Source organism: Rhodnius prolixus, unplaced genomic scaffold (genome assembly GCF_049639745.1).
Source record: "Rhodnius prolixus isolate KJV_2025 unplaced genomic scaffold, Rpr scaffold_36, whole genome shotgun sequence".
NCBI lineage: Eukaryota > Metazoa > Arthropoda > Insecta > Hemiptera > Reduviidae > Rhodnius > Rhodnius prolixus.
In genome coordinates, this window is record NW_027411639.1 from 433464 (window position 1) to 458281 (window position 24818).

The 24818-nt window shown below is 35.3% G+C and overlaps 1 protein-coding gene across 8 annotated transcripts in view; it reads left to right on the top strand.

Annotated features, from left to right (window-relative positions):
• The window catches only part of LOC141462335 (suppressor of lurcher protein 1-like), a 418108-nt gene that overhangs the window by 138281 nt on the left and 255009 nt on the right, over positions 1 to 24818 (top strand). For all 8 annotated transcript variants that reach the window (XM_074144106.1, XM_074144108.1, XM_074144104.1 and 5 more), the window contains exon 5: positions 5120 to 5340. In XM_074144106.1, coding sequence (XP_074000207.1) covers positions 5120 to 5340 — 221 coding nt within the window. The remainder of the gene's footprint in view (positions 1 to 5119; positions 5341 to 24818) is intronic.

Genomic DNA, 24818 nt, shown 5'->3' on the forward strand with positions numbered 1-24818 from the left:
TTTCCACTGAACCTCACCATCTCGGATTTTCTTGAAATTTGCCACATGTCTACTATTGGAATAGACTTGGAAAAATATGAAATTTTACTGTGATATGTCAACTGGTTTATGAGTTACAGGGCTGTAAAGTTGCCAAAAATGGGCTGAAAAACAGGGAACCCCGTGTTTTTGAATTACTGTAGAAGCTTTCCTAATTGAGCTACAGACTTGGGATTGGTGTCATTTTATAGCATATATGATGCCCTTTCCTGTGATATGCGACACCATATGGGTTAGGATAAATAAAATTTGTTAAATTTAAATTTAAAATTTAAATTTTAAATTTTTTAAAAAGTACATATTTTAAAATTTTAAAATTAATACTATGAATAGCTAGTAGTGTTATGAATCACTGGGCAAAATATTAATTTGGGACGACAATGGCTTCATTGTTAAAAAAATTTAAGACTAAAGCTCCAATCCGATTAATTCAACTCTGAATTCATGTTAATACAATAATGCTAATAATAATTCCACTAACAAGTCCAAAGTAAAACATACTATTAAGTAATAGGATCTCTTTATTATTTTAAGCTTGAAAACGCTTCATTTGTTTGACATGCGTCACTTTCTAGTAGGACATATGTAAGTTCTTCCAGTCAGAGTCACAGGATCAATTTTTATCAAAACATCCACTACTGAGACCCTAAGAATATCGGCATTTCTTGGATGCGAGATGATTTAGAGGGACCAGCTGGATGAAGAAAAGTTACTTTTACTTCATCAAGTTCTTCATTTTTCTCTAAAAAAATATCCAAGCCACCAGTATCAGGTTATATCAGTGACTACACTGATATAACCTGATATGTCGGCTAATTTTAGTTTATCAGGGAATTTTGAAACTTCCATTTCGCAAGCTTCTGAGTTCATAAAAAAGTTTTTAACCAATATGTTGGATTTACTTCTGGGAATGAAAGCATGATATTGCTGTGTTCCTTTAATAGCCAATGCTTGAGCAAACCGATTTTTTAAAAAATACTCAGATTCAACATAGTCTTCCTGGGTTGAATATGCAAAGTCTATGTTGGTGATGTTTTCTACTGCCCACTCAAAAAGTTGTAGTGAAGTTTGAATTTGATTTTCATAGGGTCGTTGCAAACTGGCATGAGCTGCCAGTCTCTTTACCGAACCCCCTACGCAATCACAAGGCCCTTTGCCGACTTAAACCAACTTAAAGAGGCTGATATCTCAGCCAAAGAAGACTATTCTTGAACAAAGATATTGAATTGAATTATTTTTGTATAATTTGATTAACTGCATAATTTCATTAAAATAATGTATTATAATTAATATGAATAATTACTGTAATCATAATTATTAATTCTAAAAATGATTTCAAAATCAATATTTTAAATCTTAATAATTATTAATTATGATTCATTGATTCATTATTACTATTTTCAATTTATTTATTACTTTAATTTTATTAAAATATATTTTCCATGAAAAGGAGCTTTAGTCTTAAATTTTTTTAACAATGAAGCCATTGTCGTCCCAAATTAATATTTTGCCCAGTGATTCATAACACTACTAGCTATTCATAGTATTAATTTTAAAATTTTAAAATATGTACTTTTTAAAAAATTTAAATTTTAAATTTAAATTTAACAAACTTTATTTATCCTAACCCATATGGTGTCGCATATCACAGGAAAGGGCATTATTAAAACTGTCCGGTAGGACAGTTGTATAAGGATTGATCGTCAAAAAGTGCACGAAAAAGCGTAACGTTAAAAAACACCCAACTTTGACAATTTTTTTCTCTTTTTCTATAAAAGATAAACTTCCCAAATTTTCTTTAAAATATAGGGCAAACCCTCCTTTATAACTGTAATTTTTTTGCAACCCCCCAGACCTAATAGATTTCGAGAAAAAAGTCGCCGAAAATGAGCAAAAACGGCATTTTCAGAAATTGTTGTTGTTCTTGTTCTTCTTCTTCTTCTTCTTGTTGTTGTTACCTTTTTTGTAAACTACGTAGCGCCTAAACGCAAGAACCGATTTTCATGAATGAGGTGACATTCGATTCGGAATTTTATGTAGATGTGCCTTTTGGGGGTCTCGACGCTGTACACCGAATTAGAGAGGAGTTAGCCCCCTGTATGTAAGGCCCCCTTCAAAATTATTATTACTAATTACTCTGTAAATCTTAGCCCGATTTTGATAAAATTTGGTAGGATGATAGAGTTAGGGCTCCCCTACGTAACATTAAAGCGGCGATCTGCTCTTACACTAGTTAAGGGGAAGTATAGCAATCGTTTCAAATTATCGACAAGTGAACTGATTTTCATGAATGAAGTGTCATTCGAATCGAAATTTTGTACAGATTTGCACTTTAAAAGTCTCGTCGCTACGCCTTATATGGAGGGGAGTTTGCCCCACCCAAGTAAGGCCGTTTCTAAAACTATTATTACCAATATTTCTATAACGCTTTGTCCGATTTTGATAAAATTTAGCACGAAGAAGTGATTAAAGCTCCTCTACATGGCTGTGAAGTGCCATCATGCTCTTACACCTACTAAGAGGAAGTACTGAAATCGTTAAAATTATCAATGGGTGAAACTATTTACATTAATGAATTGTCGTTCGATTCAAAATCTTTGCCTCTTTGCCTTTTAGGGAGAAGTACTGTAATCGCCCGTTTATTTTTCTTACTCCTCTTAAAAGGAAGGTCTGAAATCGCAGTTTAAATTTGCTTTTTACGTACAAATACCTTCCTATTTTATATAAAAAGGCTTTCTCAAAAAAATTGTTATTGAGGATGGTTTGGGGACCGCAACTATAATCATTCTTTAAAAAGATCTCTCCAGTGGTAGTTACGGTTCCTACTTAACACCTTATCAGGTTATAATGATAGAATTGCTTATTCCAAATTTAAAAAAAACAGTAAAGCAGATATGTAACTTAGCAAAATAGACAAAAATGAAAATCTATCCAAAAGGTACAAAAATCTCCTTAACAAAAACTTACAGTTTAAAAAGTTAAGTATAAGGGTTGATTAAACGCCAAAAGGTACACAAATCAGCAAGTACCCAACATTTCATTCAAGCTTAGTTGATATAATTTAAGTAATTTTGCTGCATTAACTTTTCCTTCACATTTTTTAGAATTTATTAGATGTCACAGACCCTTATGCTGGCCATTTTCATCTACAAAAAATTTGTTCAAGTAGCACTGTAAATTGACTGTAATATCTATTAATCTATAATAATCAAACTATTAATTACAGGTTAAAAAGAAAACGTTATAAAAAATAAAAAAAAATACGAGGCTACAAAATTTAAAAACTTTTTTAAAAAAATGCTTACACCAACATACATCAATGATTTCGATTATTTTATTTTTAATAAAAATCGTCTGTTTAAGTTTATTCTTCGATTAAAGTAATTGTTATTTTATGTAGTAGTCAAACGTTTATAATAATAGGTAATAATTATCTGGCTTTATCGCAAATAATATAGTTTTCTTCAATCACACTCTCAATGTAGCTGTTCTTCTCACAATGTTATATATATGTTATGTAATATAAAATAAATAAGTATTGCATACTTTTAGGACAGCTAATTATTCCAGTATTTTACTGTAAGTAAAATTAAATTACAATTGAGAAATGAATAATTGTTGTTGAATAATCTACTTGGTATTAACTGTGTGTTATTTGTGCTCACGAATATTTCGGTAAGACGAATTCAAGTCTGAAATATTGTTTTAAATCCTCCGTGATTCAAAATTAAACAGTAGCCGACTCTAACTTTGTCTTTTTCTACTTTAACATGCATGTATAAGATGTGACAACTTCAGAATAAAGGGCATATTAAAGATAAATCAGAAGAATAATTTGGAATAGAGTTAAAATAAAGTACCTATTTAAAAACGAAGATATAATATACATTTTATCATAATTATAACCAAATAATATTATGAACGAACTGGCCAGCATAAGGGTCTGTGACATCTAATAAATTCTAAAAAATGTGAAGGAAAAGTTAATGCAGCAAAATTACTTAAATTATATCAACTAAGCTTGAATGAAATGTTGGGTACTTGCTGATTTGTGTACCTTTTGGCGTTTAATCAACCCTTATACTTAACTTTTTAAACTGTAAGTTTTTGTTAAGGAGTATATGCTATAAAATGACACCAATTCCAAGTCTGTAGCTCAATTAGGAAAGCTTCTACAGTAATTCAAAAACACGGGGTTCCCTGTTTTTAGTCCATTTTTGGCAACTTTACAGCCCTGTAACTCATAAACCAGTTGACATATCACATTAAAATTTCATATTTTTCCAAGTCTATACCAATAGTACACATGTGCCAAATTTCAAGAAAATCCGAGATGGTGAGGTCAAAAATGGTCTTTTTTTGTGTTGATTTGACATGGAATGACCCAGTGTATAAATATTGTATTTTGCAGGAATTTTTCTCATTTTTGAAAAGTCCCATTCCCTTCCGGAAAAAAAACGATGATTTATTTGTTAAGTAAGCTTTGAAATGCGAGAAACACCTTGTTTTTGCCTTATTTTGCTCAAAAATGTCTTTTTTATTGATTTTGAATGTCGAAATTTCATTTTTATCATTTATAAAATACATCAATCTGTCGGAAATTCCCTCAACTTCAAAATGCATGTATTGGTTTTGCAAAAAACTGTATTGTTTTTCCATTTATTAGGCTTAACAATGCAAAAAAAAGTAGTTTTTCCCGTTTTTTGACCTGAAAAATTAAAAAAAAAAAAAATCCGCAACGTAAACCGATTTTTTAGTGGATTTTGGTTAGTTTTGACCCAAATAATAAGGAGAAAGAAAATTTTTTCATGTTGGTGAACTTTTCAGTTAAAATCGTTCTGGCCGAACCGTGCGATAGATTGCCCAAAATTCAGATTTCCAAATTTGTCATAGAAGTTTAAAAATAGAGGTAAAAGACAAGTTTGTGCTCGCCAAAACGAAAGTATTCTATAATTGTGGTATATATTTTTTTTTTAAAAATTTTCATGGCTTGATTTTTATTGAAATTTGAATTACCAAAATTCTTCTTTGCTAATTGTATGTCTCGAATGAAAACTAATTCCGTTTTTGCTGATTACAGTTGCAGTACTGGAGATTATTTGCGGGTATACCTAGAGTTGGACAGCGCCCGTGTCTCGGAGCTTAGTCCAGTAACCGGACTACTTTGTTCAGCGTTACCTTCACTTCCACATTTACTGTACAGCTCTGGTTCTGTGTTGATATTAGAGCTACACACTTCTCATCGTCCAACTAACGCCAATTATTCTGGTTTTGTTGGTACTTTTCGTTTTATCGATACGTGTAAGTATTTTTACAAATTTTTTTTAAAAGTAGTTTTGAATTTATGTTAGACTTAGGGGTTCGATGGGATCACAATTATTTTTTACACGCTCATCTTACTGTAAAAAAGCACTTTTTTTTTTTGCATGAAGCATGAGCGAATGTCTGGATGCCTGGGTGTATTTGTGGCCCAGTATTGAGAACTGTGTGAATCGTCCTTTTAAGAACGCTAATCTGTGTCAGCTCTATAGAGAAAAGGCTCTTGTGGCTGCCATAAAAGTGGAAAGTTTGTGCTGATCGGGTCACCTCCATAGAATGAGTGTGGAAATAGCCGCTCGAAAGGTCTATGAAGGATCCCCCTTGATGTAGAAGACCTGGAGGTCGATCAAGGTTGCGTAGGCTGCAGAATGTGGAATGTCTGCTGAAAATGGGCGTCAGTCAGTGGCTGAGGAAAGCTAGGGCTAAAGATGGTTTTTGGGCTGTCTAATAAAAAAAGGCAAAATCCCTGCAAGGGCGGTAGCGCCAAAGGATGAAGAAGAAGAAGAAGCGGATGTCTGGAGGGCCAGGAAGAGGCAAGCTGTCCCCTTAGGCCAGAGACAAATTAATGGTGAAAAATAGAATAACTGATACATGGTGAACTTAACAAAAGAAACGTTCATACAAAACTGGTACCAAAACTAAAAACTCTTTGTATTGCAAGAAGTAAACAGGGCTGCGATTACTGCAATATGCGATTAAATTACACCTGCGAATTTCTTAAACGACAACATACAACCATTACATTGACATTTCTAAATTACTTGCTAATTTGACCCAGACAGCTGTACAGGTTACAGGTTTGAAACATACAGTTTATTTATCGTGAATCGATTGCTTAGATTGAATATTTCCTAGCAACGAACTTCCAATCACCTTATAATTAAAAAAGCAATCGATTTAAAAAAGTTTTGGCCTTGTGTTCTTAGCAAACAGCCAAGTTATGTTATGTTGCTTTAAAGAGTTTATTGTTGAAGTTATATGGCTGCTATGGTGTGGTAACATTATAATAGTGGCTTAATGTTGTTGTTATTAGTTTTAATTTGGTTTTATTAATAGTTTTGTATAATTTGTATCGGGTTTGTGGAGAAAACGGTTTGTCTATAGTTTATGATTATTGGTTTTTATAAAAATTGTAAATGTTTAAGTATGTATTTGATCGGTTTGGTTGGCTAGTATCATCAATAAGTTGGCAGATAGTGGGGCATTTTGAGTCATTATCAGCGTTCCAAAGCTGTTCTCTGCCTTTCTTAAATTTATTACAGTCTAGGATTATGTGGTTTGCTTCGGGAAGAAGATCCAAAACACATGAGCATTGTCTTTTATTTAAGGAAATATGTTATAAAATCCTGTTACTTATTGATAGCTTAGGATGGAAGATTTGCGAAGAATCGGTCAAATAAGACAACTCGTCTTTTTGCCAACGTTTCCACAAATATATTGTCCTCTTCAGGGCCTGGATATTACAAATACAAAACAATTTACAGAGTCAGTAACATAGAAAAAACAGTAAAAATCAGTAATACAAAAATAAACAGTAAAATACACTAGATTCTTTATAAGTATTGAAACTTACGTGGCTATGCGGGTTGGTTGAGTTACAGAAACTAAGAGCTAGAAATGGAGAAGTAGGTATATATATATATATATACAGATATAGCGGGACTTACAGGGGAATTTTGGTAATTACAATTGAACAGATACAATAGACTAATTACAACAAAAGAGTAAATACAATAAATATTGGGAAATTTCTTTAAACAACAAAAACCGTTAAACGCAAAACACAGGAGAAACCAAATAACCCTTATGCACTAAATAACAAATAACCAAAAGATTTGAAGTAAATTTTTAAAAACCCCGGCAATAATTATGTACAAAATTTGGATATCTATTTATTTTTTAATGATAAAATTGTAGCAGTTGGCCAAATTCGACTTGTCTGTCCTAAAGTTAACTGTGTTGTTCTGTTTTACTATGTGGCACATTTCAAGAAAATTTCGCTTATACTGGTTTTTTCCCCTATCGAGTACTGTCACATTCTGAAAGTCAAAATTGTGTTTGTTGTCAATGTGGTGTCTAAGTAGCGCGGTGGAATTGTTGTCTTTTTTTGTCTTACAATCATACTGATGCTGGTACACCCTTGCCTTGAGATATATTTGTCGAAACGTTACCTTGAGATACAGTCGACTCTCGATAAATCGAAATCCAAGGGACTACAGGAAAAATTCGAATTAACGAGACTTTGAATTATCAAGAATGGAAAAAACATTCGAATTATTAAGTGTTTTTATTATGTATATATGTATGTACATACGTATATTGAAAATACGCATGAGCTTACCTAAGTTTTAGACATATATAGCCTCGAGTAAAATAGTAAAAATAATGAAAACGACAAAAAAGAACAAAAAAAATACATATGTATTAACATTTCAATAAATAATAATATACATATGTACCTAATTAAAAAAATGAAGAACAGTTTTTGTTTCAATGTGGCTTGACTTAGTTAAGAGACTTAGAATTGTAGAAAGCGTTGATGGTGGAATATTGAAAATTTTGGCGATATCTTTTTTTTTCGAACCATTTTTCACGGCCGCGATAATTTTTCTTTTTGTCGGACACAGTAAGGGAGACGTACGAGTACTTCCCATCGTGACAAACTAAGAAAGAGAACTGGAAAGTTAAACTGGGCTGGAAGGAGAGAAACATTACGCAGGAAATGAACAATAAGCGGAATATGAGAAGTAAACATTACTAGGGAAAATTCGAATTATAAAGAGGGGAAGGCGGCCTCGTTCGAATTATAGAGCCTTCTCTTCCCCTGTTAAGAAAAGGATTTCGAGTTATCGAGCGTATCAAAATACACTGCATTTTTTCGATTTACCGAAGTTAGCAGCTGTAGAGTTCGAATTATCGAAAAATTCGAATTATCGAGAGTCGATTGTAGATTTGTCGAAACGTTGGCAAAAAGACGAGTTGTTTTATTTGACCGATTCCTCGCAATTCTTCCATCCTAAGTTTAACAATTTGCGGTCACGAAAAATTATATATTCTTATTGATAGCGTTTTTGCCAATTTTTGGCAACCTTTTTCTAGTAATCTATTTAATCTGCAGCGTTGCAAAAAAAATTATAAACGAGGATATATTCTGTATTTACACAAAAAAAATTTAGAAATTTTATCATTTATAGGAAAAAGTGGCCATATTGGATAATATTCAACATTAACCCTTCTTTGAGCAGTTCATTAAGTAGTACAATTGTTGAAGCCAGATATTGGCCTTAGCATGAATCATTTTTTTTAAAGAATAACTAATTTAAGGTAAAAAAGATAATGGGTAAAAGATAATGATAAAATAATTTATTAAAATGAAGTGTTCATCAAGTTGGTTTTAACATTTTAAACTCCTGTGAAATTAGATTTAATTATATTCAAAAATTATATTACTGTAAGGAATCAACTAAAAGGAATATATTAGCTCATTTATTAGAATTATAAAGGCCATTTGAATTTGAATAGTTCTCAGGAATAAGTCATTTGAAGGAAGAGATCTGTTTATAAAATATTCCTTGGAAATATTAAACGGGCAATTTTCTATAGTTCAAATATTTTGTTTTATCAAAAGACTTTAAGCATATATTTAAATAAATAACTTGTTAGGATAATTTATAACTTATTAATATTAATCAACACTTTAATCAACTAGTCTTGTTCTTGACCTGCCTTTCCCTTTTATTCTGAAGGTTTACCCATGTAATAATATTATTCAGAAATTCTGGGATACTATAAACAAATTTCTGGGGATCGTATTAACAGACAAATAAAATTAAAATTGTCATATTAAATGAGAAAAATAGAAATAAAAGATGATTTGATACAGTTTATTTTGCCTCTTCTCAACACTAAATGGGAACTAAAAAGTCCTGAAGGAAAAAGAAAGAATATTACTAAATTCAGTCATACTTTTTCACTAATTTTTTGCCAAGCTTTTTCCCTATGGACTAAGTCATCTTTAGGGCTTGTGATTGTTGAGAGTTGTTATATTTTTTTTACATTTTTATACGAGGGTCGTTTGAAAAGTCCGTGCAAAGTCAGAGAGATAGCACCACTGGCGCGTATCGAGGTTATGTTTAGTTAGTACAATAGCATCTCTTGGAAGAACACACACCAAGTTTCAGCCAGATCGGTCTATTTCTTTGTGTTTGGCATTCGTGTGAATCGAGGAAGCAGAGTGATTTTCAAAAAATGGACGAAAAAGAATTTCGTGTGTTGATTAAACACTACTTTATGAAAGGCAAAACGCCTCAGGAGACTAAAGAGAAGCTTGATAAACATTATGGTGACTCTGCACCTTCGATTAGAACAGTTTATAAGTGGTTTCAAAATTTTCGGAGTGGCCATATGGGCGCAAGTGACGCTGAACGTTCTGGACGCCCTGTTGAGGTTATTACTCCAGAAATCATTGATAAAATCCATGATATGGTGATGGATGACAGAAGAGTGAAGGTGCGTGAGATTGCTAGTGCTGTGGGCATCTCGAATGAACGGGTACATAATATTTTGCATCAACATTTGGACATGACAAAGCTATCCGCAAGATGGGTGCCGCGATTGCTCACGCTTGACCAAAAACGAAATCGTGTGAAGTGTTGCAAGGACGGTTTGCAGCTGTTCCAGAAAAATCCGCAGGACTTTAAGCGTCGTTTCGTCACTGTGGATGAAACATGGATACATCACTACACTCCTGAGACCAAAGAACAATCTAAACAATGGGTTACCAAGGGGGAATCTGCGCCAAAAAAGGCGAAGACCGTTCCTTCGGCAGGAAAGATTATGGCGACTGTTTTCTCGGATTCGCAAGGAATAATCCTCATCGACTATCTGGAAAAGGGTAAAACTATTAAGGTGCATATTATTCATCGTTATTGGACCGTTTGAAAACCGAGCTGCAAGAAAAACGCCCACGATTGGCCCACAAAAAAGTCCTTTTCCATCACGACAACGCACCAGCTCACACCTCAGCAGTTGTGGTCGCAAAATTAATGGAAATAGGGTTCCAATTCGTTTCACATACCCCCTATTCTCCAGACTTGGCTCCCTCGGACTACTATTTGTTCCCCAATATGAAGAAATGGCTGGCGGGAAAAAGATTTTATTCAAACGAGGAGGAGATTGCAGAAACGAATGGCTATTTTTCAGACTTTGACAAATCCGGAAGGGATCAACAAACTAGAGCAGCGTTGGACGAAGTGTATAAGCCTAAAAGGAGACTATGTTGAAAAATAAAAAAGGTTTACCCCAAAAAATTAAGTAGTTTTTATTTTTGCACGGACTTTTCAAACGACCCTCGTAATCTAAGATTAGTGTGTCTTCTATTCTAACAGTTCAAGTACAATTAAAAAAATCATCCTCTATTTGATGTTATAAGGAATATTTGTTTAAAAAAAAAACCTTTATTGCTGCTCTATATCCGAAGCTTTTTTGTTTTAAGGGCTCAAAACAAAATTCTCGGCTGGAAATAATAATAATAACAATAATAATTAAAAAGTCCTGCTATTAAAGTTCAGTAATAAAGAAATATAATTTTAAACGACTGTGTTTAATAAATCAGTCCAAGTTCTAGCGTATGCCGACGATGTGGATATTATCGGAAGGTCTTATCGAGCAGTAGAAGAAGCATTTCTTGCTCTCAAACGCTCTGCCCGAATTATGGGTCTTAATATTAACGAGGGCAAGACAAAGTACTTAGTTATGGATTCAAATAGAAGGCCACAGACTCCGATCTCCATGGCCATTACTAGTTTGAAACAGTTCATAGCTTCGTTTATCTAGGATCCCAGGTGAATTCTATATATCATATTTCTGCAGAAATAGCAAATAGGATCGTAGCAGCAAATAAGTGCTATTTCGGCCTAAAACGGCAGTTAGGTACCCGCTTTGCTTCCAGGAAGACTAAATGCCTACTCTACAAAACTATAATCCGTCCCGTCCTTACCTACTGCTCAGAAGCAAGGTGTCTCACCAGAGCGGATGAGAACAAATTGTTAGTGTTCGAGCGCAAAATTCTCCGACGCATCTACGGACCAGTTCGTTCCAACGATGGCGAATGGAGAAGGCGGACGAACGCAGAGTTAGCCACCCTCTAAAAGAAGATAGATATTGTTAAATGGATCAAGTTGGGTCGGCTTAGATGGGCAGGACACGTGGCCAGAATGAACAATGATGAACTGCCTAAGAAGTTGATGCTGGCGCGACCTGATAGAGTTAGGCGTGTAGGCAGGCCCTGGCTACGATGGGAGGACTGCGTTAGTGAAGATTGTCGAGCCATTCTGCGGGTAGCTAATTGGAGGACGGCTGCACGGACGAGACTGATTGAGGAGGCCAGGACTCAGCAGTGAGTTGTAGCGCCCATGATGTTGATGATGAATTTTAAACGACTGCTTTGGTGTTAATCAGTTAGTTTAATTTAGTTTAAATTTAAGTTAAATAAAAGATTTTTGGTGTAGATAAAAAGTATTAATACAACAATAAGTTATGACGTAGTAATATGACGAATAGCGTATTTAGTTACAACCTCAAGAAGCACCTGATTATTCAAAAAAAAAAAAAAAAATTACAAGCTTTTGACGAAAACAGGGATCATCTCCTGAAATTATTGTTTACGCTTGCTGCGAAGGGAGAGCATTATTTTAAAGTAAGAACTGATAAATACATTCTTTATCTAAATACATTCTTTGACATTTAAATTGTCTTATGTGCTTACATTTAAGAGGTAGTTGAGGGTACATAAATTTTATTCAAGAATAAAACAATTATTTTACAACTACAATCCACTTTATTGCTTTCTAAGGATAGAGAATATAGTGAGGACAGAACATTTAAGAAAGAATATAATTGCGGCTATAAATCTTGAATACTCTTCTTCATTTTTACCATTTTATTCTATAGTAAAGTAGGGTATTATGTAGGGTTGGTTGAGACGAACAGGGTGTACTCCATCACGCTGCTGGAGAGCCAATGGAGGAGGTGCTAAAGAAGTGTATGACGAAGTGAACCGCTATATCCAGTCACTACAGCTCACTTACTTGTCACTTGCTTTATCCATCAGTCGGCCGCTTCTATTGCAATATGTCAAAAGTGAGAATATATTACCAACAGACATTCTATTTGTTTAATAATTACCTTAGGGGGAAAAAAATGGCAAAAGTATTCTTATTTACTTCTTTTAAAGTTCACGGTTTACTTTTAAACATTAAGAAACATTTTCGACAGGAAGAGAATCAGTTAACAGTATTAGAATTAGAGTACCTGTTAACAAAGCAGCTCCTAGATTTTTATTCAGATAAAAGATTTTTTTATTTTGTAATTTAAAATCTTTTTAAATATATACAATAAGTAAATGGGATGTAAATAAGATGAACTGGTGCGGGAAGAGCAGGAAGAGAGAAGCTACCCAGCGGTAGCACTCTCTATATGAGATTGGGGAATGTGAAGAGGAGAATATGAGTAGGAGAGAGGAGAGATAGGAGAATAATGACGATTAGTTCTTCAGAGTGTAAGGAAGTCGCGGGGCCACTGGCGATTCAGTCGGCGAGGAGTATTTGGGATGTCAGAGGAGGCGAGAGACTGTACAAAAGGATTTGAGCAAGTAGAGAGAGCAGTATGGAATTTTTGATATTTAGTCCTGGTACTTTCTTGGAACCCCCACACTAGACTTAAAAGAACAGAACTAAACAGACGCTATCGACTACTTAAAAGACTCTTAGACGATAGATCAAAACTCTCTCTGGACAACAAAACACTGATTTATACTTCTATTTTAAAACCCATCTGGGCGTATGGAATAGAGCTGTGGGGTTCAACCAAACGCCCCAATCTCCAAAGGATTCAATCGCTACAATCTAAAATACTTCGAACTATTGTACACGCTCCATTTTATGTCTCCAATCTGACTATAGACACTGACCTTAACATTCCTTTTGTCACCCAAGTTGCTAAAGCAAGATACAGAAAACTCCACTTCAGCCTGCAATCTCATATAAATCCTCTAGCTCAAAATCTTTCTTCTAGAACTCTTCCTGACAACCCGACAAGACGTCTTAAACGACAGTGGCCTCGTGATCTCCTCTCAAGTGAAGAGAGTGACTAAACATATAATGTTTTGGAGTGTTACCACCGGGTAACTTCTCCACTCATTTACTTCGACATGTTCACTGTTATCATTGTTACTTATAGCGCTAACGCGCTGATTGTAGCACAATAAACGCAAAAAAAAAAAAAGTCCTGGCATGTTGGTCTATGAAGGGAATTTTGAGGTCGTCGTGAAGAGTAAGGTTAGTCACGTAGAAAGGAGCTGTCGGAGGAGTTTTGACTGAAAAGTTTGTGCTGTCCGTATGTTTGTAGGTTTGGCAGAACCCCACAGCTCTAGTCTGTTAGTCCACATAGGTTTGAGAATAGTGTTGTATATTAAGCGTTTGAGTTCAATGGGTAATTTGGAGCGTCGTCCAAGTAGTCTGTAAAGCAGTTTCGCACGTTTCCTCATTGCTTGTCTTTTAAGTCTAGTGTGTGGGTTCCATGTGAGTCTTTTGTCTTTGTAGAGCCCAAGATAGCGCACCAGATCTGTACAAGGAAGAGGACAGGTGAACAGGAGCCCCGCCGGAGAATAAACGTGGCATGCTGGCATTTCTGTGGGTTCATTTTAATCCGCCACTTCTTTGCCCAGGATTCTATTTTATGTAAGTGTGTCTGTAACTTGTATGAAGCTGATGAAGGATGTGTACTTGTAGCTAGTATGGCTGTATCGTCTGCATATGTACAGAGTAGTGTAGAGGGTTGTACAGGTATGTCTGATGTGTATACTGTGTAGAGAACGGGACCAAGTATACTCCCCTGATTTAGATTTAGCTTTTTATTATTGTTGTAATAAATCGGAATTTCGGCATGACATTTGGTTATTAATTTCCCACATACTTATCTTTACTTAAATTAATTGGAAAATGAAAGAATTGAATGATATTGTGACTTAAAAAATCGACCTTATCGACCATTAATTCGGATTCAGACTTATGCCCAAAACTTCATTACATTTTAGGTGACTCAACTTTCTTGTTTGAGAAGAAACAGTCCTGTAAAATCTCCTAAACTTTTCTAGCATTCGACAGGTTGCCGCACTCTGGGTTTCTCTTAAATATTTGATATTGTATAGCGGTGAGAAGTTATCATGGAGAACTTGTTTAAAGTGAGAACTGTATGAGCCCAACAAGAATCACTTTAGAGCTATTTTACCTGTGAATAAAAATAGTAAAAGTGCAAAAAAAAAGAGAAGACATTATTGCCGTATAAAATCGCACCAAACAATGGCACCAACCATTGCGCTGAAGATATTATTTGTAGAAAGTGGGGCTGTAACCCTGGGGGAAACTGGGCTAGTGAAGACAGATGTGTCGGTCCTAGGGCCCCAGTCAGTTGACTGCGGCCTGCTCTGCCCAGTATAGTTAGAGGCTACAGTATACAGCCTGCAGTTCAAGCAGCTATTGGGGTCAGGTGTGGCCACAACTTCCCATATTGATAGTTCGTACAACCCCAAAACTTGGCTAAACTCTCCGCAACATCATTCATGAAATTCACAACATGCTCCTTCTCCTGCTGGCTTTACTTTTCATCATGAATATACTACTTAGAACTTATAAGGCTTTACTTAATGTATTAGGCTTGACTAAAGTCAATTATTAACTTCCAAAACTTCACTAATGCTTTTATCAATTTAATTACTTTTCTTTCTTTTAATTCATTTAGTTTTATTAAGTTTGCTTTTGTGCCAATAATTGGCACATAAAGTTGTACCAGTCTCACTTAATGTTCTTTAAAGATGTCCAGGTTTTTTTTTCCTTACCAAATTCATTTTGTTTTTTATACAAGTTAGAATAATTAGAATAATTCGCTAGATTCTCTAGACTAATCCTAAGTCATTAGCAAAGATCTTATTCTTTTTTTGTTAGAGTAGGAAACTGCTCTGCTATCTTTTTTTTAATGTAAAAAAGAATGTAATGGTCTCGTGCTTATAAAATTAGTTTTCGCAAGAAATGAAATCCATTTCTTGTAAAGGCGCTTCTTAAATCCCAAGCTGATCTAGGAGTACTCATCAAGTGCCATTATAAATACGAGGGTCGTTTGAAAAGTCCGTGCAAAAATAAAAACTACTTAATTTTTGGGGTAAACCTTTTTTATTTTTCAACATAGTCTCCTTTTAGGCTTATACACTTCGTCCAACGCTGCTCTAGTTTGTTGATCCCTTCCGAATAATAGGATTTGTCCAAGTCTGAAAAATAGCCATTCGTTTCTGCAATCACCTCCTCGTTTGACTAAAATCTTTTTCCCGCCAGCCATTTCTTCATATTAGGGAATAAATAGTAGTCCGAGGGAGCCAAGTCTGGAGAATAGGGGGGATGTGAAACGAGTTGGAACCCTATTTCCATTAATTTTGCGACCACAACTGCTGAGGTGTTAGCTGGTGCGTTGTCGTGATGGAAAAGGACTTTTTTGTGGGCCAATCGTGGGCGTTTTTCTTGCAGCTCGGTTTTCAAACGGTCCAATAACGATGAATAATATGCACTTGTAATAGTTTTACCCTTTTCCAGATAGTCGATGAGGATTATTCCTTGCGAATCCCAAAAGACAGTCGCCATAATCTTTCCGGCCGAAGGAACAGTCTTCGCCTTTTTTGGCGCAGATTCCCCCGCAGGAGTGTAGTGATGTATCCATGTTTCATGCACAGTGACGAAACCGACGCTTAAAGTCCTGCGGATTCTTCTGGAACACCTGCAAACCGTCCTTGCAACACTTCACACGATTTCGTTTTTGGTCAAGCGTGAGCAATCGCGGCACCCATCTTGCGGATAGCTTTGTCATGTCCAAATGTTGATGCAAAATATTATGTACCCGTTCATTCGGGATGCCCACAGCACTAGCAATCTCACGCACCTTCACTCTTCTGTCATCCATTACCATATCATGGATTTTATCAATGATTTCTGGAGTAGTAACCTCAACAGGGCGTCCAGAACGTTCAGCGTCACTTGTGCCCATATGGCCACTCCGAAAATTTTGAAACCACTTATAAAGTGTTGTAATCGAAGGTGCAGAGTCACCATAATGTTTATCAAGCTTCTCTTTAGTCTCCTGAGGCGTTTTGCCTTTCATAAAGTAGTGTTTAATCAACATACGAAATTCTTTTTCGTCCATTTTTTGAAAATCACTCGACTTCCTCGATTCAAACGAATGCCAAACACAAAGAAATAGACCGATCTGGCTGAAACTTGGTGTGTGTTCTTCCAAGAGAAGCTACTAACTAAACATAACCTCGATACGGGCCAGTGGTGCTATCTCTCTGACTTTGCACGGACTTTTCAAACGACCCTCGTAGAACCTGCAACCCAAGAACCTGCTGTAATTCTAAAGAATTATTACACCCAAATAAAAACTAAGTCTAATAAAATTTTCATAATAAACCTGGAGATATTAATAGAAAAAATTGATTTTAAAATTAATTTTAATACATACTACCTCATCCTCAAATCCTACCTACAATATCGATATTTCAGAGTCAACTGTGGAGCAGCAGACTCTGATATCCGTCTAGCTAAAGCTGGTGTTACTAGGACCTCTTCTTTACTCCTTATATACAGCAGATATACGTCAACATCCAAACACCATTCTTTCCACCTTTGCTGACGATACTGCAATCTTATCTCCTCATTCCGACCCTCCAAACACACATCAACCACTTACAGGACTGGCTTATCAAATGGAGAACCAAAACTAACATTACGAAATCAAAATTTATAGTATTTACTCTCAGACGGAAAATCCTACCTCCCATCATCTTAAACCAAACTCCTATACCAACTGTGGTCAAAGTACGCTACCTTGGACTCCACCTAGACAAACGGTTGACATGGAATCCCCATACTAGACTAAAAAAACAAAAACTCTAATAGAACACCTATCTTCCTCCACATTACCAGGTAATCCTTTAAGGAGATTGAAGAGAAGATGGCCCTCGTGATCTCTCATCGTGAGAGCAGTGTAGCAATGCACGTTACTGGAATTGCAGTAGTAAAATTCTAATGAAAAATAAAAAAAATGTTATAAAGGAGGATTTGCCCTATATTTTAAAGAAAATTTGGTAATTTTATCTTTTATAGAAAAAGAGAAAAAAATTGTCAAAGTTGGGTGTTTTTCAACGTTACGCTTTTTCGTGCAGTTTTTGACGATCAACCTTTATAAAACTGTCCTACCGGACAGTTTTAATGACTGTGAATTATTAGGTTTTATTTGTTTGTTTAAACTCTCCTCACTAATGTATACCTATTTTACAATAAAAAATGGCAGAAAATGAACATCAAATTATTTTAAACGCAGTTTATTTCCTTTTCTAAATTTCTTAAACAGTAATGTTAGAAGATTTGGCTGGATATCAGCAGTTGAATAAACTTTACAGTCACACAATTCTTTTTAATTTTTTTAAATTTGAAACATTTCAGTCTACTTTGTGCTCATCTTCATTCATTTTCAACCCATCTTTTAATTCAACATATTTACTTAACTGAATACAAGAAATATAAAGTCCAAAAAAAATCCTTCTCTTTTCAAATTTTAAGATAAAAATTATTAATTACTGTTTTCAATTAAATTCACCTTAAAATAAACAGTCGAAGAGAAAATTCCAAAAAGCAAAAATCAATCTGAATTCATATTACCTTTTATACGGTCGTCTCTAGTAATAAAATTTAACAATGTTTGGTCATGTTGAAACATGAAAATACATAGTCAAATATCTTTTAATTTTGTTTTGACTGACTATGAAAGAAAACATCTTTCTTTTCCTCCTAGAGGAACAAAAAATTTGTAGTAAAAGACTGGAATATTGAAGCAACAGGTGTATACTTTGCTGAAGAACTGCTTATACTTAATGCTAACGCTTGTTTTGCTTTTCCGAAGGTATTAAGATAGATTTTGGAGATCAGGATTTCATTTCTATGAAGATATGTAAAATATTGTAAAGTTTTTCTTGTCCTTTTACTAAGAAAAAAACTTTACTTACACAACTAATGCCTTCCACTAGTTATTAAATATTATGTGGGTTTGATTAAATAATAAAACTCGCTAAATTTGTAAGTAATAACCTGATTTATTAACACATTACCTTTACTCACATTAACATTTACTAGCAACTAACGCTATTCATTACAGTCACCATTTACAACAGTTTACTGTTACTTACTCACTACGTAACGCCACAAAACTGTTCCCCGACTGACCACTAATCCGCACTGCACCGAATTGCACTAGTCTCTGCTACACAAACAAAGCTCTACTCACTAACTGACTAACCGCCTGACTAGCTAACTTTGAAGCACTCCGCAACACTGACTCTCTCAAAAACTGTCACTTCCAAAGTGTCTCTCCAAGACTCACTCAAAACTAACTGATTAAAACTGATTAACAACTGTAAAACTCTATTAACTCGTTAAGAACTTGATTGAAACTGACTAACAACTCATTAAGAACTGACTCCTCCAGCTGTGTCTGCCTCCTTTTAACTGCGTGCCTCCCTCCAACTGGGACTGCCCTCCTCCAACTCTCTGAGCATAAGTTTCCACGCCCTCCTGACGTTCATTGGCTGGAGAAAACATACTGCCACATTCACAACTAGGGCCGCCTCCTCCAATTCTCTGTCTCTCTCCAACTCCGTCTGTCTCACTCTCACCTGTCAATCACTGGCTGGGAAAACACATATGCTACCACCCCAACTGAGGCCTTTCTCTTAGCTGGCTTTTACACAGCGGTGGACCATTACAGGCTACGGTCACTAAACTCCTTGAACAATCTAGCCCTTTCCTTTCTAGTTCAGGTAGAGACCGACCCTTTTGTCTGCACAGTGGTGGCCTGTTACCGGCTTTGGTCGCTTAACCCTTAGAACAATCTAGGCCTTTCTTTTCTCCTCAGGTAGAGACCGCCCTTTTGTTCACACAGTGGTGGCTGTTACCGACTTTGGTCGCTCAACCCCTAGAACAATCTAGGCCCTTCTTCTCTGCCCAGGTCAACTTCGATACAATATGTATTCTCATTTGTTTTTGTCTCTATTGAATACTTTTTCTCCTTTGTTTCCTACTGGAGTTCATGACAAGTGACCACAAAATTTGTTAACCTTTCATTAAAAAATGGCTCCACTAACCTTGTTTATTACTGATGCGCATGTACAGTAACAGGATTAGCTTCTTTCCTCCTGTTCTGTTACATTTTCAAACACCAACTCCATTATTAGGTTTGTTCTATCACTAAATTAAGCTCCTGAAATGTCTATCATGTGTCCCAAAGAGGAAGACAACTTCCCGTATTTTGTTTACATTACACACTCTTAGAAAGATTTTCTTTAGTCAAGCATTTACATTGAAATTACAATATTTATGTTTAATGTTTGTTTATTATTTAAGTTATAACAATTCCATTTTTTTTTTTTTTTTTTTTGCAGTCAACTTATTTCTAAAAGGTCTAGCACGACATGTGTGCGATAATACTTTTAGGTTGTTAGTTTTATTGGGCGGTTTAACGACCTTATGGAAGTATTGTAGTAGAAAGACGTAATTTAAAATTTATAGAATTACCTATACTCAGCTCATCTGTCATTGCCTTAAGTAGTCCTATTTCTTCAACTGTTATAATTGTTATTAATGTGTTTTCATTACCATCATTTCTTCATTGTTAATTGTACCACAGGAGATTAGCCAATACAATGAACAGTATCATCGCTTTAGAGTTAAGTCTGACCGCACCCTTTCTCCCAGAGGTGTCCTTAAACGACTTTTCATGGGAGAACGTTTCAAATAAAAGAATTATCAATAAGTTGTTTAACTTAAACTGAAAAATAAGTATCTGAAAAGTAAATAATCTCGGTTGACTAATTTTGATCACGACCTTATTGTGAATCCTAAGCTAAATATCAAATTTAAATATAGAATTTTTCGCGATTTTTGAGTTATGGTGGAAACATTCATTCATAACAAGCACGCTAATTGGTTTAAACCACTTTTTCGAACTTTTGCTAAGTAAATATTACGAAAAGCTTCCATAATTTTCGAGCAAAAAGCACTTTTGGTTATGATTTTTCTCATAAATCTCGAAATTTCATGTTAAAGTATGGATTTATACTAACAATTGTGTAGGACTAAAAATTCTGACGGTTGAAAAATGATTTAATTATAAGTTTTAACAGTCTACTTTTCCTAAAATCATCTTCAAATCAATTTTCAAGGAGAAAAGTTACAAATAAGTGTTAGTTTTATATGATGGTTATTACTTACCCCCAACTTACAAGAAAACTGCGTGATGTTTTAGAGAAAATAGAGTAAAATTTGAAGAAAAACATTCACCCTTTCGCGTTGGCTCTTTATAAAAGTTTAGCTCAGTGATGGCGAACCTATGACCCGCGCAAGCTTTTTCACTGACCCACACAATTGCTAGGCAACCACATGTTTGTTTACGCGGGTTGATTAGATTTTCTAATTGTGTGGATAATTTATATTCTATCTGTATTTTTTTTCAATCACACATTGACACAAAAGCAATTTAAATGCTATCTATAACCTTTAGTTTGATCATTACAGTTCTAAAACGCAAACGACGACGAATGCTTTTGTAGTATATTTGAAATAAAGCAAAAGTGTTTACAAAAATATCAATTAAAATGTATAATTTTACTCATTATTTTGTTTTTTAAAAAAAAATAGACAACCCAAAGCAAATAACCATATTTAGATTTTTCTTCAGATAAAACACACTTTTGTAAGGTTTTGTTCAGTTATGTTTGTAAAAAGAGACTTCCATAGCACTTGTTTCGTCCCGTTTTACCCGTTAGGCCAACTGAATTTTTAAAGATGTTTAGTTTTGAAAATATTCAGTTTAAAATTTTTAAATTTAACTCTTGTAAGTGGTTGATGTGTGTTTGTAGAGTTCGTGTAGCGATAAGAGGATCGGAATGTGGAGATAAGATAGCAGTATCGTCAGCAAAGGTGGATGTTGAGGTATGTCTGCTGTATACAAGGAATAAAGAATAGGACCTAGGACACTGCCCTGAGGAACACCAGCTCGAGCTAGACGGATATCAGAGTCTGCTGCTCCACAGTTGACTCTGAAATATCGATCTTACAGGACTGGCTTTTCAAATGGAGAATCAAAACCAACGTTACGAAGTCAAAGTTTATAGTATTTACTCTCAGACGGAAAATCCTACCTCCTGTCATCTTGAACCAAACTCCTGCACCAACTGTGGACAAAGTACGCCTACCTTGGACTGCACTTAGACAAACGGTTGACATGGGATCCCCATACTAGACTGAAAAAACAAGAAACTAACCAGCGCTACAAACTTCTCGCCAGATTACTTGACAAACGATCGAAACTTAACCTACATAAACAAAAGACTCTTGTATCTACTGTTACTGCGACCCATTTGGTCATACGGCATCGAAGTATGGGGATCGACTAAGCGTTTCAACTCACTACGCCTCCAGGCATTACAGTCAAAAATACTTGGAAAACTTCTTAACGCTCCGTTCTATGTATCTAACCTCACTATCCATAATGACCTCAAAATTCCTTTCATTACAGATCTTGCTAACACTCGTTTTTCAAATTTCATTCCTCTACAGCAGCTCATCCTAACCTTCTCATAGAACACCTATCTTCCACCACATTACCAGGTAATCCTCTAAGGAGATTGAAGAGAAGATGGCCTCGTGATCTACTCTTATCGTGAGAGCAGCATAGCAAAGCACGTTACTGGAGTGACACCACTGGGTGCCTTCTCCAATCATGATTTCCTGTTATTTCTTTTCTCTTTTACCATATTTGCTTGTTGCAACAACCGTTGCAGTGGTAAGTTACAATAAAAGATAAAAAAAAAAAAATTAACTCTTGTGTTAAAAAAAAATGAACAAAATTTGACCCACGTCTCAAAAAGGTTCGCCATTCCTGGTTTAGCAGAACCAGGAATTTGCATTTTTCTTGAAAAATATTTTAAACGAGAGTAAATGTTTGAAGTTGGTGTATATTTTGTCAAAAGAAACGTAGGCATTCTTTACGAGTAAATGTTAATGCCATAAAACATCACTAAGAGAATTTATTGGCACATTAAACCAATTTAACCATTGGCTCATCGGATTTTAACGATTCTTCTAATATTCCTCTAATTAATAGCCGAGAAAAGTCACAAGAGTTTAGGTTTCTGTTAAATAAATGCTAATACAAATTTAAACCATTATTTAATTGAGTTAATTGAGAAATATTAGCGTTAAAATGTGGAAGAAGAGGACAAATTTAATAATGATAGCGTGTTGGCCGCATTTCAGGGGCAGACAATCTGCGGGGGTGGCGAGTTGTTGTACTGTAGAAGTTCGGAGGCGGTCCTGTGAGAGCCACACTTGTGAATACTAATCGCCTCGATCTGCCCCCAGTTAGCCTCCGGCCAACTGGTTCGCCCTCCAATCTCTATTTTACCGCCTTACTAATAATATCGTACAAACTTTAAACCACTTTTATGCAGGATTTGTTTGTATGGCTGTGTAGTAAACTCACCCTCTTCAAGAAAGTATGCGACGGAGGTTGCTCTTTGTCGGCATCCTCCACCATCTCTGCTCCTCCTCCTTCGGTACGTGCATAAAATTTCTAAATATCGCACAATACATGCTCGCCAAACATGTTTAAAACTTAAGCTATTTGTTCCTAAATGGCTGCTAGGTTTTCTGGCTGCCGTTATTCTATGATCAGTCTATGGCCGTAATAACCTTCTAGCCGCTGTGACTGGAGGCCAGCACGTTCTGTTATAATTACTGCTAGTTTATTCTGTTTTTCTTACCTCTGCAGAACTTGTATTTTGAGGTTCAGTAATCATTAGAACAGTGGTTCAAGAGATGGGCTATTCTACTTAATGAAACGCAAGTCTCAAAATATCACCTTCACTCTTCGGCGCATTACTCTTCCTCCAGTCATCTATAACCTAACACCTTTACCAGTAGAGAACGTTGTCCGCTACCTTCGGCTTTACTTAGACCGAAGACTTTCTTGAAACCCCCGCACTAGACTTAAAAGAACAGAACTGAACAGACGCTATCGACTACTTAAAAGACTCTTGGACGACAGATCAAAACTCTCTCTGGACAACAAAAGACTAATTTATACTTCTATTTTAAAACCCATCTGGGCGTATGGAATAGAGAGAGCTGTGGCGTTCAACCAAACGCTCCAATCTCCAAAGGATTCAATCTCTACAATCTAAAATACTTCGAACTATTGTAAACGCTCCATTTTATGTCTCCAACCTGACTATACACACTGACCTTAACAATCCTTTTGTCACACAAGTTGCTAAAACAAGATACAAAAAACTCCACTTCAACCTGCAATCTCATATAAATCCTCTAGCTCAAAATCTTTCTTCAAGAACTCTTCCTGACAACCCAGACAAGAAGTCTTAAGAGACAGTGGCCTCGTGATCTCCTCTCAAGTGAAGAGAGCGACTAATAGCCTAATATTTTGGAGTGTTACCACTGGGTAACTTCTCCACTTGTAAACCTCTGTCATAGTTCTGTTATCACTGTTACTTATAGCGCCAACGCGTTTATTGTAGCAAAAATAAACGCCCCCAAAAAAAAGAGGTCCAGTAAAGAGTGGAAAGAGGAGGTCATTGGTTCCTGAAGATCATATAGTTTTTAGTGACATAGTGAACATTTTTCTAATTTTATAAGTAATTGTTAAAATTATCTGGTATTACAAAATACTGAAGTTAGGGCAGATGTAAAAGTACAGCATGAAGAACCATCGTCAACTTTTTGATCGTCAAAAACTCTCAAAAAAACGGTTACGTTGAAAACAATAACTATGTAAATAATTTGCAGAATTCGGTTGATCGAAAGTTTAAATTCGAAGATTTTTTTAAGTTTTTATTACTTTTTCCTAAAGACATCTTTATTTACAGTTGCCTACTGGGCACTCACAAGAAGTCCTAACATTTTTAGTTACGTTTTCTAATTTTCATGTAAAATCTGAAACATTTTGGCAGTAATTGGTCTCCTTCTAAATTGCAGTTTCGGTTTATGTCTAGTAATGCTTGCTAATGAAACATTGAAGGTCGTAAGTATTTAATAGAAATTGAAATCTGCCCATCTTACTCTATACTACAAAGTTCTTACCTACAATACTACGCTTAAAACTTAATGGTCTTCGGAATAGAAGTGTAGGGATTTTAACACCGGCTACAAATATTCCAAAACAAAATCCTTCGCAGAATCACTAATGCTCCAATTCATGTTTCCAATCAGACCATCCACAATGATCTGAATGTCCCTTGTATCCGGCGACCTCATTATCATCCAGGTATTAAAATTTTCATAATTCTTTCT